At 46.5% G+C, this 19,186-nt stretch overlaps 1 protein-coding gene across 2 annotated transcripts in view; it reads left to right on the plus strand.

Annotated features, from left to right (window-relative positions):
- The first annotated feature begins 629 nt into the window (after positions 1-629).
- The window catches only part of SH3GL3 (SH3 domain containing GRB2 like 3, endophilin A3), a 41,849-nt gene continuing 23,292 nt past the window's right edge, over positions 630-19,186 (plus strand). For both annotated transcript variants that reach the window (XM_083412188.1, XM_083412187.1), the window contains exon 1: positions 630-846. Coding sequence is in view for 1 of the 2 variants with exons in the window: in XM_083412187.1 (XP_083268313.1) it covers positions 802-846 (45 nt within the window). In the remaining variant the exon portion in view is untranslated. The remainder of the gene's footprint in view (positions 847-19,186) is intronic.

The raw sequence follows: 19,186 nt of genomic DNA on the forward strand, positions 1-19,186 counted from the left end.
CCCGGCAGAAGGTCGCATGTGGTCTTTTCAGGATAATGGCCACAGTTAAGCGGGTGCAGAAGCCCAATTCTTGCACCGCCCTGGACACGCGATAAACAGCGGGTGAGAAACCCTCGCACCGCCCTAGTGCCGTCTCCAAACAGGCAGCAGCAGCTGCTAGGAACACGTGGCAGCAAACCCGGGCTTGCTGCTGCGTTACGTGTGAAACGGCCCTGAGCTTACTTTGCAGTTGCTGCTGATTTGCAAATTTTAGAAATAAAAATCCAGCTGCCTCCTTGACCTCGAATAGCCTTCTATCTTAAGCCCCTAGAAAGCATCGGGAGGCCCCCCTCCGCCGCCCGAGCAGCAAAGGCGCCCTCCGCCTCGCCTTCCTCGCTCGGCCCTCTCGCGCACCCGCGTCTCTCGCTTCCGACGTGGCGCCTCCCGCACGCGGAGCTCCATCTTCCCTCGCCGTCTCTAAGCGATAACGGAGCGTGGGCGTCCCCGCCAAGTTCTCTCGGGTTTTTTTGCTTAGGTTCCAGAGAACCGACCAATAGCCGGGCGAGCTGCCTTCCGTCTCATTTGCATAGTCGCCGCTGCTGGCCAATGGGCGGGCGTGCAGCGTGTTTGGAATGCTCTGGTCCTCCCCTGCGCGCTCTCCCGGGTGGCGACGGAGCGGGCGGCTGCCTTGGCAGAGCAGCCCGAGGAGGGAAGCTCTTGCCAGCTGCTCGGCCGGGGCATCGGCCCTGGAAACGCCTCTGCTTTCCCTTGGCTGGAGACTCCTCCGCGTGCAGCTCTTGCTGCGCCCGGAGCGGAGGGATCATGTCGGTGGCGGGCCTGAAGAAACAGTTCCACAAAGCCAGCCAGGTAAGAGAAGCTTTAGGCGCTGAGGAAGATGGTTTGTTTTGTAGAAACCTTGCAACCCCCGTGGCCAAGCTCGGAGGAATTGCATAGCACTTTTTATCACCTGCTCTTTTATGTCGGGTCTTATCTATAGCTCCGTATTGCCTACACGGACTGGCAGCGGCCAATCCGACCTGGAGATGCTGGCTGTGGTTGAACCCGGGACCTTTGATCCGCAGAGTAGGTGCTCTACGTTTCCCCAGTGAATTACTCCACCTGAGGATCTCGGGGGATGTGCTGCCCGTTGGACTTCCCTATCAGATTTTCCTGGGTGCATTAGTTCTGGGCTCTTTTCCTGGGGCATTCTGCACATTATGTGGAAGAGAATTTGTGTTTGCTCAGAAAAGAGTTGTAGCCAGGCACCAGTACCCCATGGACCCCTGTGGCCAGATGTGTATTTTGCAAATGCTATGCTTGTGATGTTTGTATATACTTAGGGAACACATCGTTGTATGCAGAGAGCGAGAGAGAGAGAAAATGTGGGGAGAGGTGAAGGAAGGAAGTCCAGATATCACTTTGGGCAATCCTTTTCCTGCTCTCCCAGACATAGCAACTCCTTTGCCATATCCAGTTTACCTCTTGGGTAACCCCTATCAGGGAATTCAACTTTCCCCCTCCTCTGGAGGTGATTAAGCTCTGTTATTGTATGATGGAACTTGCTCTTGAGTAAGCAACCTATATCTGTTTAATTCTTCCCTTCCATCTTCCGTACCATAATAGCATTGGAGGGGTGGTTATTATTTCTGATTCTCTATTTCCAGGCCTCACTTGCTCTTGTGCTAGGTCCTATATTTGTATGCCATTAAGCCCATGTTTCTGTGTTGTCCACCCCTTGCTCCATAGTCCTGCTTAGTCTGACACATGGGAATTAAACAGACCATCTTGGATGATTGGGCTGGGTGCCCATTATATTCTAATGATGTCGGTTGGTAGATCTCCAGATCAACATGCTGGTTGGTTTGTAGGAGGTTCTGTGACGTGTATTTTCCAGTGCTTCGTGCTTTGGAGGGGATATTGTGTTTTTTGGTTCAGATTTGCTGTGGATTTGTATTTTTCTGAAAGAGAAGTCTTGTTTGCCTCTCTCAGCCTCCCTCAATCCTGGACGTCAGAGATGGGCAGCCTTGAGCTGTCCTGGCCTCTCTCTGTGGCCCTCAGAACCCTCACATGACTCACCAGCCCTGCCTCACATCCTCCTTGAGCATTTATGGATGACTGGAACAAATGTGGGCTTTCAATCCTGGTGTCTTTGACTTGCTTAAGGGTGCAAGAGGTGGACTAAAAAAAGTTCCCTACCGTATAGTTAAAGCTATGGTTTTCCCAGTAGTGATGTATGGAAGTGAGAGCTGGACCATAAAGAAGGCTGATCGCCGAAGAATTGAATTATGGTGCTGGAGGAGACTCTTGAGAGTCCCATGGACTGCAAGAAGATCAAACCTATCCATTCTGAAGGAAATCAGTCCTGAGTGCTCACTGGAAGGACAGATCCTGAAGCTGAGACTCCAGTACTTTGGCCACCTCATGTGAAGAGAAGACCCTGATGCTGGGAAAGATGGAGGGCACAAGGAGAAGGGGACGACAGAGGACGAGATGGTTGGACAGTGTTCTCGAAGCTACCAGCATGAGTTTGACCAAACTGCGGGAGGCAGTGGAAGATAGGAGTGCCTGGCGTGCTCTGGTCCATGGGGTCACGAAGAGTCGGACATGACTAAATGACTAAACAACAACCCTTGTTGTACGTTAGTGAATGGACTTCATATTCCTCTACAGACTTTTATCTGCCTGTTACCTTTTTTTCATCTGCTAGGATGCTGTTCTCTTCTTCTTTACAGACATTTGGTTGTATCACTTCCTCTCTTCTATTTACCCCCTAACCCTTCACGAATAAGTCTCCCCTTCTTTCCTCCAAGGCTGGTTTCCTTTTCTTCCATTGCCAAAGAGAAAGGTATCTTCCTATTAATTCTTTGCAGCATGCTTAGCTGGTGGTTTGTTGTGCTGCGAAGCTTTAAAGTGATTTGAAATGATCCAGTCCATCTTGGTATTGGAAACTGCCTTATACTGAGCCTTGGTCTATTTAGCTCAGTGATGTCTGCACTGATTGGCAGCAGCTCTTCAGGGTCTCATGCAGGTACTCTTTCCTAGTCCTACCTGGAGATGCCAGGAATTGAACCTTTTGCGTGTCAATGTGACCATTTGGCCACAAATGCTCAAAGTGTGAGAGTGCCTTTCAAACTTGGGCTTCTAAAACAGACCTCTAACTTGCCAACGATTTGTTAATTAGATATATATTCCACCTTTCTTCCAAGGATCTCAAGGGCACATACCTGATTCTTCTCCCCGACCCACACCAGTTTTTCCCAATTCTGTGATAGTTTAGGCCAAGAAATACGGTAGTTGACTGGCCCAAAGTCAACTTTTTCCAATCCAATCATTTATTGTGTTTGACTAAAAGCCATTACAAATTTGATTACATATCCAACAAGTCAATTAAAGCCCGTTAAAAGAAATCCAGAGATATACATCCACTTACAATAAGTCAAATTAATGAATTGCCTGCACAGTCAATGCCATTGTCTTTTATATAGCTAGCGCAAATACTTTTAGCGGCTTTAGCAAATAGGGCTGTTTTGTTTGTGACCAGCGGATCGCAATCAGATAATATATTTTCACGTCAGAGTTCTGTCCCTGTAGCGGTGCCAACATCTGTTCCAAAAAACTCTTTCTGGGGTTTTGATAGAGCTGACAATGGAGTATATAATGGGGGAGATCGTCTACCTCACCTACCCCACAAATACAAAGTTTTAAATGTTTTGGAACTTTTCCGTATCTTCCACTTAAGACTGATGTGGGCATTGTTTGAAAACGGGGAGCTGTAAATGCAGTTCTCAGGGAGGAAAAGGTAAGTGGCTGCAAGAACTGAGCTTTGGTGTGGTTAAGTAAAGGTAAAGGGACCCCTGACCATTAGGTCCAGTCGTGACCGACTCTGGGGTTGCGGCGCTCATCTCGCTTTATTGGCCGAGGGAGCCAGCGTACCTTCCGGGTCATGTGGCCAGCATGACTAAGCCACTTCTGGCAAACCAGAGCAGTGCACGGAAACGCCGTTTACCTTCCTGCCAGAGTGGTACCTATTGATCTACTTGCACTTTATGTGCTTTCGAACTGCTAGGTTGGCAGGAGCAGGGACTGAGCAACGGGAGCTCACCCTGTCGCGGGGATTTGAACCTCTGACCTTCTGATCTGCAAGTCCTAGGCTCTGTGGTTTAACCCACAGCGCCACCCGCGTCCCTTGGTGTGGTTAGATTTCAGCAAATAGTACCAATGGGAGAATTTTGAGATATGGCTTAGAGATAAATATTGCTGGTTATCCTGTTTATAAATCCAAATCCAATCCTGAGGCGGCTTTTAACTAAAGTCAACTAGTTTCATGTCTGAGTGGCAACTTGAACCTTAGTCTTCCCCATCTAAGTCCACCATTCTGGACTATAGTGTGTGAAAACAAGATGAACTGGCTTGCAACTCTTTGCATGTTGGTATAGTGGCATTCCTTCCCCTTCTGGTTGAGAATGTACTGCAAATAAATGACTAACATAGGCATGTGTGGGCAGAGATGCCTGTAAAATGGTTTCAAATGACTTTGGTGATAAGTTTTTTTTTTCTGGGCTCTATTAGCAGGCTGCTCAGACTTGTCTGAGCTCCTTTTGTTCCCTTAAACCTTTGTGTTGCACTGTTTTCTGGTGGGATTCGATCACATATAATTGAAGGGGAAGGCATCCGTCCGCTTGTGGCGATGCAAGCATCCCATGGCATTTCTTCTTTCTCCCAGCGGTCATCCCTCCTTCGGTCACTGCTGTGGATACACAACCTGACTGATCCAGGCGCGGCGGTCATCTGCAAGGGATTTCTACATGGGGGGCGGGATTGATGTTGCCAGGCTTCGTGTCATGTTTGCAGACATCTTTGTAATGCTGAGTTGGTCTGCCAATGGACCTGGTGCCGGAAACCAGATCCCCATACAGCATGTCCTTGGGGATCCTGTGATCTTCCATTCTGTGGGCATGACCAAGCCAGCGTAGACGTCGTTGAGGCAGAAGTGTAAATATGCTGGAAATCTGCGCTTGGGAGAGCACATATTGGACTCCCAGCTGTCCATGGAGGCGCAGGTCAATTCTGTATCCAGGGCAGCTGTCTACCAGCTCCACCTGGTATGTAGGCTGAGACCCTACCTGCCTGCGGACTGTCTCGCCAGAGTGGTGCATGCTCTAGTTATCTCCCGCTTGGACTACTGCAATGTGCTCTACGTGGGGCTACCTTTGAAGGTGACCCAGAAACTACAACTAATCCAGAATGCGGCAGCTAGACTGGTGACTGGGGGCAGCCGCCAAGACCACACAACACCGGTCTTGAAAGACCTACATTGGCTCCCAGTACGTTTCCGAGCACAACTCAAAGTGTTGGTGTTGACCTTTAAAGCCCTGAACGGCCTCGGTCTAGTATATCTGAAGGAGCATCTCCACCCCCATCGTTCGGCCCAGACACTGAGGTCCAGCGCCGAGGGCCTTCTGGCGGTTCCCTCATTGTGCGAAGCAAAGCTACAGGGAGCCAGGCAGAGGGCCTTCTTGGTAGTGGCGCCCGCCCTGTGGAACGCCCTCCCATCAGATGTCAAAGAGATAAACAACTACCTGACATTCAGAAGACATCTTAAGGCAGCCCTGTTCAGGGAAGTTTTTAATGTATGACATATTAGTGTATTTTTGGTATTTGTGGAAGCTGCCCAGAGTGGCTGGGGAAACCCAGCCAGATGGGCGGGGTACAAATAATAAATTATTATTATTATTATTATTATTATTATTATTATTATTATTATATTGGTTTGAGACTCTGTTTTGCCAAGTGATGCCCAAAATCTTCTTGATGCAGTGCATATGGAAGGTGTTGAAGTATAACTCCTGGCTGGTATAAGTTGCCCACAACTCACTTCCATAAACCAGCATGCTCAACACTCAAGCCTGGTAGATCTTCATCTTGGTATTCAATGTTATTTCCACATACCTTTCTGGAGGGGCAAGCCATTGCCATAGCTGCCTTGCCAATATGCTTGACCAGCTCAGCTTTGAGCTGGTTATGGTGGAGCCCAGGTCAATGGAATTGTCTACCATCTCAGGCGTGTGGTCACCAGTGCTGATGCGTGGAGACTGGGATAGAGGACTCAGCTACACTGAGTCAATTACAGACGTACCTTGGAAGTTGAACGTTCGACTTCCAAAACGTTCGGAAACCAAGGCATGGCTTCTGATTGGCTGCAGGAAGTTCCTGCAGCCAATCAGAAGCTGCAGAAGTCATGTTGGACGTTCGAGTTCCAAAGAGCATTTGAGAACTGGAACAATCACTTCTGGTTTTCTGGTTTTTGATCGTTCAGGAGCCACTAGAGAGAGGTCTGCTTGAATTGTTTGCTACAGTGCTTTTTATTACATGGCAACCAAGTGTTTTGCTTATGTGAAGTACAGTGGTACCTCGGGTTACATACGCTTCAGGTTACAGACTCTGCTAACCCAGAAATAGTACCTTCGGTTAAGAACTTTGCTTCAGGATGAGAACAGAAATTGTGCTTGGGCGGCGCGGCAGCAGCGGGAGGCCCCATTAGCTAAAGTGGTGCTTCAGGTTAAGAACAGTTTCAGGTTAAAAATGGACCTCCGGAACAAATTAAGTACTTAACCCGAGGTACTACTGTATACCTTTGTCCACTTACCGTACTCCCCACTCAGAAGCTTAAAACTAATGAGGAGCCACTTTTTTGGGTGCTGGGCAGGGGGAAATTTGACATTTAATTACATTCAGGGCTTGTCCACACTTCTGCTTGTCTTGCGCCTAGAAAGCTCGGGTCCAAGAGGTTATCCCATGCTTTCTAGTAGACAGGTCTGAGTGGTTTTTCATTTGTCCTACCACTTTCCCAGGGCAAAACTGATTGATGATTGTTTCCATTCAGAAGTAAACATCAGGTTTTCCCAGGAGAAAGGTGGCAGGAGAATCCCTAAGGAACTGTGATTGAGCCCTAAGGAAAGTTTTAAGCTTGATGGTTACTCACGCAAGGCACAATACTTAGTTTCAGGCACATGCTTCTAACAGAAAACTTTAAAACCTCAGCACTCTTACTAAAACTTAGACTTGGGATAGATGCTCCCTACCTAGAATGGCTAGTACTGTTACTATACCAGAAACACTTCCGGCGTACAGTTTCCAGGTCATGTGGCCATCATGACTAAGCCGCTTTTGGCGAACCAGAGCAGTGCACGGAAACACCGTTTACCTTCCCGCCGAAGCGGTACCTATTTATCTACTTGCACTTTGACGTGCTTTCGAACTGCTAGGTTGGCAGGAGCAGGGACTCAGTGCAAAAATCCTGAGAATCCATGTGGATCTGTGCTTTGTAACCACGTTTTTTGCCGTTGTGGCCCCACGCAACAGTGGGTGCGTGATTTTTGGGTGCAGGCTGTAGCCATGGACATGCTATGTGATCTGATGGTGAATTTGGGGTGACCCAGTGCAAAAATCCTGAGGATACATGTGGATCTGTGCTTTGCAACCACGTTACAAGGAAGAAAAAAGTGTGTCTAACGGAGCGAAAAATGTGGTAATATTATTATTATTAATATTAATAATAATAAAAATGCACAATGAATACCCATGGTTACGGTGATGGATTGTTCTCCCTTCAGTGCTGTCCCTCCTTAGACATTCAAAAGAATGTGTAAACCCTCAACTGTATCCAGGAATTGCGGGGTGTGGGGGGGGCACTTTCCACTGTCAAAGTCTCCATGTGTGCTGGCAACCTGCCCTCCACTCCTGACCTTTCAAGTGGTGAGCATAGAGATCTGCAAAGACAGTCTTAACAGCATTCAGGCAAGCATGGATAGAATCTCCCTGCTGACCCAAGAACTCGATTCATGCAAAGTGGGGTCACCTGGATCATTGATGACAGGCCCAGCATGTGCACCCCACTTTGTTTGGAGCTCCCCATGTTCTTCTTCTGGACAGGGCTGCAGTTAGATGCCTTATCTTTAAACACGTATCCCAGTACAGAGATGTGTTTCTCGACCTAGTTCCATCAAGACACACTCCTTGCAGCAAAAATTCCTCCCATGTGCGTACAATGGTGCCCCGCTAGACGAATGCCTCGCAAGACGGAAAACCCGCTAGACGAAAGGGTTTTCCGTTTTGGAGGTGCTTCGCAGAACAAATTTCCTATGCGCTTGCTTCACAAGACGAAAATGTCTTGCGAGTTCCTGCGATTTTTTTTTCGCTCCCCACCCCTTTTTTCTAAGGCACTAAGCTGCTAATAGCCTTTTAGCAGCTAATCCGCTAATCCCTTAAGCCGCTAATAGCCGCTAAACCGCTAATAGGGTTGCTTCGCAAGACGAAAAAACCGCTAGACGAAGAGACTCGCGGAACGGATTCTTTTCGTCTTGCGAGGCACCACTGTATCTCCTTTACTGAATTGGGACGAATGAATGCAATTCTTCCCCCAAAAAACAACAGCAGTGAAAACGGCTGCAAAACATTTATGCTGCGGCATGTCTAGAGAGTTGTCAACAGTGCCTGTGAACGTGTGGAAATATCTGTTTTCCAAAATAGGAATGGCTCAGCCTCTCTTACATGATAGATTTAATTAGTCCTGGTCTGTATGAACTCTGTGAAACAGGGTGTATCTACATTTTAAAACAAAAACAAAACCGTTGCCTTTGCGGTGATTAAATCTGACCTCTTCCCAACAGGGTGTCTATAAAATTAGGGATGTGAAACAATGGGGGTTTGAGCCTCCTGCTGCGCAGACCCACGCACTGGGGCAGCATCTTCTGCTAAAACAATTTAAAGATTTTGACCCCCTGCTGGTTTGCAAGCTAGCAGAGCATTGATGCTGTGTAAACATTTGCCATCTGGGAGCTCTAGAGGAACAGCTGTTGAGGCTGGTGGTAGGTGGATTGCAGAAGGATTCATCTATGTAAAGGTCCTCCGTTGCAAAAATGGGTCCACGGTTGCTCCTAACTGTGGTGAACAACTGTTTAACAGAAGAAGATGTTATTTCAGCAGTAGCGGGTTTTCAAGTTCCCCCAGAACTCTGCATCAGGCGAAAGGTTGCACAAACTAGGAAGTGGATGGGGATGAGGACAAAATCAAAAAATTTAAAAAGTACAAAAATGTAGACTGGATGTTTCACCATTCGGTCAGGTTTTAGTCTCAGCTATAGGATGGATATTGCTACATTCACACTTTACAGTGGTACCTCGGGTTAAGTACGTCGTTCCAGAGGTCTGTACTTAACCTGAAACTGTTCTTAACCTGAAGCACCACTTTAGCTAATGGAGCCTCCCGCTGCTGCCGCACCGCCGGAGCACAATTTCTGTTCTCATCCTGAAGCAAAGTTCTTAACCTGAAGCACTATTTCTGGGTTAGCGGAGTCTGTAACCTGAAGCGTATGTAACCCGAGGTACCACTGTATATTTAAAGCACTACAAAGGAACCTTAAACAGTTATGATTTCCCCCAGAGAATTCTGGGTCACTATATTTACTGGTGTCTGAAGTTTATACCCTCCTTTTTGATGGTTGATCATTCCAATTCTTGAGTTTCTCCACATTCATACTATGATACCACATAGCACTTTAAACAGTCATGGCTTCCCCCAAAGAATTCTGGGAACTGTGATTAGTTAAAGGAGGCACCTACAGTGGTACCTTGGGTTAAGTACTTAATTCGTTCTGGAGGTCCATTCTTAACCTGAAACTGTTCTTAACCTGAAACACCACTTTAGCTAATGGGGCCTCCCGCTGCTGCCGCGTCGCCGGAGGCCGATTTCTGTTCGTATCCTGAAGCAAAGTTCTTAACCTGAGGTACTATTAGCGGAGTCTATAACCTGAAGCGTATGTAACCTGAAGTGTATGTAACCTGAGGTACCACTGTATACACCTCCAGAGCTACATTTCTAAGAGTGTTTAACAATGAACTACTCTTCCCATGGAACTCTGGGAATTGTAGTTCTGTTAGGGGAATTGGGGTCTTCTAACAACTCTCAGCACCCTTAACAAACTACAGCTTCCAGGATTCTTTAAACGTTATTGTTTTGAGGAAGCAATGTGCATTGCTTGTGCTTCAAATATATCGTGTTCACGGTGGTGCTTGTTGATAGCAAACACCAATTTTTGTGCCAATGAATTCTGTAAATTAATGATGTGCTGTGTGGCGAAGTTTATTTCTTGTCCTATATCTCCTGCCAGCTCCATTAGATGACCCTCAGCTTCTGGTTACTCTTGAGAGGAGCAAAAGTGCTCTTTCCTTCTCTGCACCAGCGTCATTTATAAACCTCTGTCATACTGCAAATTAAAGAGATTCGAAGACTGTCAGCAAATCAGATTTTCTCGGTGGTTGCTTGGAAGCTATTCAGAACATGCCCAGTTATCCCAAGCAAATGTACGGTGTCGGTTTAAGTTAAGTTGGCAAAATAGAAGTGAATTCTGAAAGGGGAGATGAGAATGCACAAAAGGAACAGTCGGAAGAATGAAAGGTGAGCTTGCCTCAGGAAGCATATGATTCCTGCTGAGCTTTCTTTTAAAACCCTCAGAACAAAGACTCTGGATTGATCAAAGGCGTAACAAAAGAAGCAGCTAAGAAAAAGTGTCACACTTGGAATGCTATGCACAATTCTGGTTGAAAGGACATTGAAGAGCTGGAAAGCGACAAATCCGCTCCACTTCCCCAGTGGGGAGGAGTTGCGGTGGACCGCGTGACCACCCACTCCCCACCAGGGGGCGGGGGACTTTGTCCCCCATTGCCTGGGGGATCCTGGCCACATCAGAGCCCAGCCAGCCAATCCGCTGGCCGGGGGGCGTGGCCGAAGCCGTTTAAACGGAGGAGCAAGCCAGAGGACTTCCTCTTTGGCTCGCTTCCTCAATCACCCGCCCTCTCTCCCTATTTTGCAGGTTAGGCAATGGCCTTTGGTTGGTCGCCTTGGTTGTCCGAGGGGCCTGGTAGGAATTTTTCCATTGGCAAATTGGCACTGGCCACTTGGTTTTCGCCTACCTCATAGCAATCGTCACAACTTTGTTAGGGTTGCGGTTAGGCATTGCTTGACCTCGTGTGGTGGAGGTGAGGTGTGGCCATCACCTGCCCCTCCATGCTTAAGGGTATTCCGTTAGAGGAATCCGGGGGTGTTGATGTAGTCTGAGGCCTGGCTGGGGCCTAGGGCCTTGACACGACCCCGACGGGAACACCAGGGGGAGCTTGAGTTGGTTCGCATCCCCCTACCGGTGGCTTACCCTTACTGGACTTCCTGCACAATGGGCAGGAGTCAGATATAGTCAGGTCCAATCAATGCCTAAGCCAATACTGCTCACATTCTGTAATTTCAATAAAGTTGTGGCCAAAATTTGCACAATAACATAAACCTAATATCCATGTCCTTGTGTGAGTTTTTTCCGACGAGGGGGTGGCTGCGGGGTCTTGACACGCAACTGAGATGGCCAGGGGATCAGAGCCTTTTAAGTACTGGTCTTCTTAGCACACTGTTTAGATCCATCAGTTAGCTTTAGGTTATAATTTAAAATACACAACATTTTGCTTCTTAGTATTCCTCACAACAACCTTGTAAGGTGGGCCAGTTTAGGTATTTACATACTATGGATGGAATCTGAATCTGAGTTATATTGGCTTGCGTAAGGCATTCATCCTGAGCTAGCAGCTAGGGTGAACTGGGGGATTTCCTGGGTCATGGCTTGAACTCCAGTCATTAAGCCAACAGCTGATCTTTACATAGGTCTCTTCTAGATGACCTGTTAACATTGAATTGTTTGCAGGGAGGTGAGCCGATGCTGACTATTTATTGAACACCTATTGTTTACAAGGAGGTGAGATTATGTTGTGCTATCCCAGTGTTCCCACTGCATTTTCCTGGCCCTTTCTGTGTTGCTAAAAGTGTGGGTTTGGGGCTGGTGGAAGTGGGTGTGCTGTAGAAGAGCACCAAGCCTGAATTTGGCAGTTCGTTGTTGAGTCTCAGTAAGTAAATAGCAAGAGTCTGGAAGTGCCCAAACTCGAAATTCTGGTGTAGGTGTGTGTTTGTATGTTTCCTTGTTTTTTGAAAATGGAAATCTGTTGATAGCTATTCACTTGTTATTGGAGCTTCTATCAGGGATCATGACTTCAAATAGTACATTTTAGAGTCATAGAATTGCAGAGCTGGACGGGACCCTGAGAATCATCTCATCCACCTTCAGGAATATGCAGTTGTCCTATATGGGGATCAAACCTGCAACCTTGGCGTTATCAGCACCACGCTCCAACCAACTGAGCTATCCAGCAGGACTAATTCAACACTTAAACTTCACCCGTGGCTTAAATGGCTTCTCCCTTTCATCTTGCCGCAACTAATTTTCCTTTCTGGCTAGTCAGATTTTTAGATCGACAACTATGTCTTGGTTTGATTAAAAAACTTATAGACCTAGGCTGGGTTTACAGATGTCTGCTTCTATACCCTTTTTATTTATGGATCTGTCAAGCTGCAAGTTAAGGGTAGAGCTTGTTTTTTAAACTCCGCTTCCAATTACCTGTCAAAGTCCCTTAATCAACATGAATCTTTGGGCCAGAGAATGCCCTATGGACTAACTGGGCCTTTCATGAATAACGCAACACAGTTGCAGAGATGTTAGGGAGCCAATGATCTTGCAAGTTCCCAAGTATTTTAAGAATCGCCATCTTGCTTGCACCTGGCTCTTTCCAATGCTGTCCAGCATTCTTTGATTCCATAAACTCGTGAAGAATTAGATGTACGATCTGCGATACATTACATTACTGGATCCAAAAATCTATGTCTTTCAGCAGTTCTGGGTCCCTTAATAAGGTCCATCCACATTGGAGAGAGTTACTCTTTCTGTAAATCATCAATGCACAGAGAGCATAGCAGGAAAATTGCAGGGAGGGAATTGAATGTGTATACTATCTATTTAAAATATTTCTTAGCCAACCTTGATCAAAAAGATTCCTAGGTGGTGTACAAAGCTGTGAATAAAACTATTTACCCAACACAGAAATGCAACATATAAGCATAGGCAAAAATAAGAGGCAAAGTAAACATGTAAAATTAAAGAGCAGGGTAAGGCAAAGTACTGATTAAAATGTCATCTGAACTTCCTGGGTAAAGAAGAGGGTTTCAACCTGGCACTGAAAATATTGTAATATCAGCATACCATATTAAAAGCACAAGTCTCCAAAAGAGCATTTTTGGTTTGTTCTGCAATACGGCCTCTAACTCTGGTTGCCTCCAGACGGTCAGTATTTTGCAAGATGGATTCAAGGGCATACAGGAAATTTAGGCTTTTGCACAATTAAAGTGGATTAAAGCACTTTAAGGGACGCGGGTGGTGCTGTGGGTTAAACCACAGAGCCCAGGACTTGCCGATCAGAAGGTCAGCAGTTCGAATCCCCGCGACAGGGTGAGCTCCCATTGTTCGGTCCCTGCTCCTGCCAACCTAGCAGTTCGAAAGCACGTCAAAATGCAAGTAGATAAATAGGTACCGCTCCGGCGGGAAGGTAAACGGCGTTTCCGTGCTCTGCTCTGGTTTGCCAGAAGTGGCTTAGTCATGCTGGCCACATGACCCGGAAGCCATACGCCAGCTCCCTTGGCCAATAAAGCGAGATGAGCGTCGCAATCCGAGAGTCGGTCACAACTGGACCTAATGGCCAGGGGTCCCTTTACCTTTAAAGCACTTTAGCACAGCACATCCACATTCCGACTAAACATCAGGAAGAACTTTCTGATAGTAAAAGCTGATCGACAGTGGAACAGACTCCCTGGGAAGGTAGTGGACTGCCCTTCCTTAGAGGTTTTCAAGCAGAGGTTGGAGGATCATCTGTCATGGATGCTTTAGCTGAGATTCCTGCATTGCAGGGGGTTGGACTAGAATGATCATTGGAATCATATAATTCCATGATTCTAAGCAGGTTGTCTGGAGGAGCCCTTAATCTGTACACAATGACCGCTCCCCGCATAAAACGGGGGGCGCCCTTTGCGTGGACGCGCGCAGCCCTAGATCTGGAGCGGCTCCATCAGCATAGGCTTGGCTTTGCCTTCCCTCAGGTGGGATACCTGGAGGTCTCCGCCTACCTCAGTCAGTTGTCCAATCCCACCTGGGGGAAGCGTTGCCAAGGAGACCAGGCCAGGTAGGGGAGGGATTACCTGCCCACACAATAGAGGGAGGATCTTACCTGGGAATCCTCACTTGGCTCCAGAGCTTCTCCCACCCTTCCCACCCTCAGTTAATGTCTTATTTTGCAGGTTAACTTTCCTTCACAGGTTTTGCAGGTTAACTTTTCTTTACAGGTATGTGGGCGCTGCTACGTTAAGGTCGCTGTTAAAGGGCCGGAAAGGAATTCCCATGCATTGGCAGGTTTCGCCTTTCCTGTAGCAAAACGTCACAACTTTGGCAGTATCAGGCCTTGGGCGGAATCCTTTAGTCCATCTTCCTCTTTGCAGTGGCGATACCAGGGTTCCCCTTTAAAGGGGTTTCTGAAGGGAGGCTTTGACCGTATGCTGAAAGGTCGTCATTGCTCTCCCCTGCGGCAGCTGCGTAACGGGGGCGGCTATCTCTGCTTGAACATATGTTCTCCAGAGCCGGCCCACCCCCCCCCCCACTGGATAACCCTGATGCTCCCTAGGTCCCCGGCTGGGGACTGGGGAGGGAGAACGCCCAATGCCTGAGCCAAGGTCTACCCACATTTGAAATTTAATAAAGTTGTGGCCAATTTAATCCCATAGCACGTTGTCTTGAGTCGTTATTGCACATGACCGGGGGGACCGCTCGGGATCTGAGGATTCCGCCTGTCCACGCAAAACCGTATTCCTAAAGAAATGAATTTGCTGGCTCCAGACACTAGTTCTATAGCACAGGCTTGAGAGACAGTTGCCTCCATCTTTGCCCCATCTTTTTGTGCCTGCCAAACAGCCGTGTCATGCTTATGAGACTATTTTATTTTCTAGTTAATTATGCTGTTTTAAATGGGCATTTTATATTTGATTTCACTTAGCAATGGTGTGGTTTTTTTGAAATGTTTAAGTTTTTTTTGTTAACTTTGTTTGTGTTAAATATGCATTCTGTAGTTGACCTTTGCAATGTTTTATTTTGAAATCTTTCAGATAATATTTTAGTTTTCTGTTACTTATGTTGCTTTGACTATATCCTCTATATTTGACTTTCTTCAGAAATGTTTGATTCTGGATTGTTTTATTGATGCTTTAATATGCTGTAAACCGCTTTGAGATTTTTCTTAAAAATATAAAGTGGTATGGAAATGAAATAAATAATAAAAAAAATCATCATCATCATCATTATCTCCATTCAACCAAACCCCAGATGACTCTTCACCAAGCCAATGTCTTATTGTGTTGTATCAGGTTGGACCATCGTATAGATTCATATGGTTCTTTTAGTTAAATTAACAGTGGCAACTCTCTGTTCCTCTCTTTAAGTTCCCCTGTTTCATATTTGTTTATCCGCTGCCATTTGGAACTGAAAGTGACCTACATGAGGTTCCTGTCCAGGCACTGAGCAGACCTGGGCCTGCTTAGATTCAGAAAGGTAGTTCTTGTGTGTTTCTACAGACTATGCCAGAGTGTAAATTTCTGGTTTCCTCCATCAATTCTGTTTGCTAGAAATGACTAACCAATGACTTCCTGAAATGTTAGGCATCTCTTCTCCCCACCCCCGTTTTGCGATATTCCATTTCACATATCATTGAATAGTAAATCACCCGGGCAAGACAGTAGGGATTTGTCAAGGAAGTCTTGAAGATTTCAGAGTACAAAGTACTTTTTTGTTGTGTGAGAAGAATAAGCATCAGCAGTCAAGTTATTCCAAAAGATCCACGTGGCACAGCCTGGCGGAAACTGACTCCTTCCCTGGAAAGTGCAAAATTGTGTTATCGTCACAGAACCTTGCTTGATTCGCTTGTCGACAAAAATGCTCTTTGTCTGCCTGTGCTTTATCTGAAATTTTGCTGCGTAACTGTCCCAGAAGCTAACTGCATTTAACACAAGAGAGAACCAGGCACCATACTGGTTTCAGGAGTGTAAGAAAGGCCCTTTTGACACATGGTCCTAAATGCATGGAAACCCCTTTTCTGAATGTGGCTTGCTCTCAATCTGGGGTGTGCAGATTTTGTTGTTTCGAATCATGCCATTGAATTATGGGAGTTGTGATCTGGCAACATCTAGATCAGCCTTTCTCAACCTTTGGTCCCCAGATGCAGCTGGACTCTAACTCCCATCATCCCAACTAGCAGGACCAGTGGTCAGGGATGATGGGAGTTGTAGTCCAGTAACACCCGGGGGGGGTGTCCCAAGGTTTAGAAAGGTTGCTCTAGATACTACCAGATCACAGCTTTCACAATCCTTTACTCTATAATAATAATAATAATAATAATAATAATAATAATAATAATAATAATTTATTTATACCCCGCCCATCTGGCTGAGTTTCCCCAGCCACTCTGGGCAGTTCCCAGTCAAATGTTAAAAACAGTACAGCACTAAATATTAAAAACTTCCCTAAACAGGGATGCCTTCAGATGTCTTTTAAAGATAGGACAGCTGCTTATTTCCTTCACATCTGAAGGGAGGGTGTTCCACAGGGTGGGCGCCACTACCGAGAAGACCCTCTGTCTGGTTACCTTTAACGATCCTGGCTAGTGGTGATAGGAATTGGAGCCCCTCTGATTTTTATCTAGGCCTGTAGTAAACTTGCTTATTGTTTGCAAGCAAAAGATGGGGTTAGTCTACTGAGGCCTCTGGGCCATGTATCAGTGGTGCTGTGGGAAAATGTCTCAACAACCGAAAGGCAGCAAGGTCACAGTGACACAAAACAAATCACTTGCTACAACAGAAGGGAGAGTGCCTGGTGCATCAAATAAGATTTCTTGCCAGCTTTTTGCCTTGAAAGCAAGAGAGTAACAACACATCATTCTGCATCTGTCTCCTCCCCCCTTTATTATCTAATTCCCAGACAAATGCTGGGCATCTTTTTTCTCCCTTGTGATGTTCTGCTAGAGTTCCGTGTATGGTGGCGTCATTTTCTATTTTCCATTTTCAAGGTAGAGGAATTTCTAAACAAATATAACCCAGGCTCCTTGTTTGGTAGAATGCCACAATGGCAGGTCAATAAACAACACCCTCTTGCAAGCAGACTTAACAGGAGCAAGGCTCTTTTTATAGCTTGGCAGTGAAGTAGGGAAGCGTCGTAAAAGAGACAAGGCAAAGCAAACCAAAAAAAGGGAGAAGTGTTGGAGGTTGCAAGCATTTGGTTATAATGGGCTGCAGGGCCAGGCCGAGATATTTTGGCACCTGAGGTAAACCACAAAATGGCTCCTGTCAGGGAACAAGGACTGAGCAAAGATCTGCATCAGGAACAAGGGGGGAGGAGACCAGCCGTGCCTCCTATTTGCCAAGAGGCCACTGTGGAGGTGGCGTGGGGGCTGCCAAGGAGGCAACGGATCCAGCCTCCAAGCAGCTGATGATGCCACATGCGGCAGCAGGAACAGGCGACACATTCCTTGGAACATGGGTAGGCAAACTAAGGCCTGGGGGCTGGATCCGGCCCAATTGCCTTCTAAATCCGGCCCACGGATGGTCTGGGAATTAGCGTGATTTTACAGTGGTGCCTCGCAAGACGAAATTAATTCGTTCTGCGAGTTTCTTCGTCTTGTGAATTTTTCGTCTTGCAAAGCACGGTTTCCCCTAGGAAATGCATTGACGGTTTCCCATAGGAATGCATTGACGGTTTTAAGAAAAAGGCGCAAGACGTTTTCGTCTTGCGAAGCAAGCCCATAGGGAAATTCGTCTTGCGAAGCAACTCAAAAAACAAAAAACTCTTTCGTCTTGCGAGTTTTTCGTCTTGCGAGGTACCACTGTACATGAGTAGAATGTGTCCCTTTATTTAAAATGCATCTCTGGGTTATTTGTGGTGCATAGGAATTCGTTATCCCCCCAAAAAAAATAGTCTGGCCCCCCACAAGGTCTGAGGGACAGTGGACTGGCCCCCTTCTGAAAAAGTTTGCTGATTCCTGCTTGGAGGCTTGAACTGCTGCCCCATGGATCCTGCCGCCTGAGGCACATAATAATAATAATAATAATAACAACAACAACAACAACAACAATAACAATAATAATAATAATTTTATTGTTTATACCTCGCCTACCTGGCTGGGTTTCCCCAACTACTCCGGGTAGCTTCCAGCAAAATATATGTATATAAAAATGTCAGACATTAAAAACTTCCCTAAATAGGGCTGCCGTCAGGTGTTTTCTAGAAGTTGTGTAATTCTTTATCTCCCTGACATGTAATGGGAGGGCGGTCCACAAAGAGGGTGCCACTGCAGAGAAGGCCCTCTGCCTGGTTCCCTGTAACTTTATGTCTCTCAGTGAGGGTGAAGTGTAGGCGGGTTCCCATGAGGCAAGACGCGGTGATAGCAGCCAGAACCTTTATTGAACCACATAACTGGGAAATGGGGGCAAAGCAAGTGCTTATATACATTCCTGAAAGCCGGGGCCACTCCCACTCCTAACGTGATTGGCTGTCTAAACTTCCAAGCTGCAAATCACAACTCAGAGTTCAAGGGCCAATGGCAGAGGCCTAAATCCTGAAATGTTCTGTAACTGGACATCTTGTATTGAATCATAACACAGGAGCTCAGAATCCTTAGTCTAGACTGAAGCTCAGGGAAACACAGACCACTGAATACATAACAGAGGGAACTGCCAGAAGACCTTGGAAGTGGACCTCAGTGTCCAGGCTGAATGATGGAGGTGGAGACACTCCTTCAGGTATACTGGGCCAAGGCTGTTTAGGGCTTTAAAGGTGAATTGTGCTTGGAAACCTACTGGGAGCCAGTGAAAATCCTTTAGGACTGGTGCTATGTTGTCTCAGTGGCCACTTCCACTCACCAGTCTAGCTGCTGCATTTTGGATTAATTGTAGTTTCCGAGTCACCTTCAAAGGTTGTCCCACGGAGAGAGCATTGCAGTAATCGAAGCGGGAGATAACCAGAGCATGCACCACTCTGTCAAGACAGTCCGTGGGCAGGTAGGGTCTCAGCCTGCGTACCAGGTGGAGCTGGTAGACAGTTGCTCTGGACACAGAATTGACCTGCGCCTTCATGGACAGCGGTGAGTCCAAAATGACTCCCAAAATAAATACAGAAATGATAAAGAAGATGTTAAAATGATAAGAGAATAACAACGTTGGATATAAAGAACCTAATATGAAGATATAATAA

This window comes from Podarcis tiliguerta, assembly GCF_965153285.1.
Source record: "Podarcis tiliguerta genome assembly, chromosome: 14".
In the NCBI taxonomy this organism is placed as follows: Eukaryota; Metazoa; Chordata; class Lepidosauria; order Squamata; family Lacertidae; genus Podarcis; species Podarcis tiliguerta.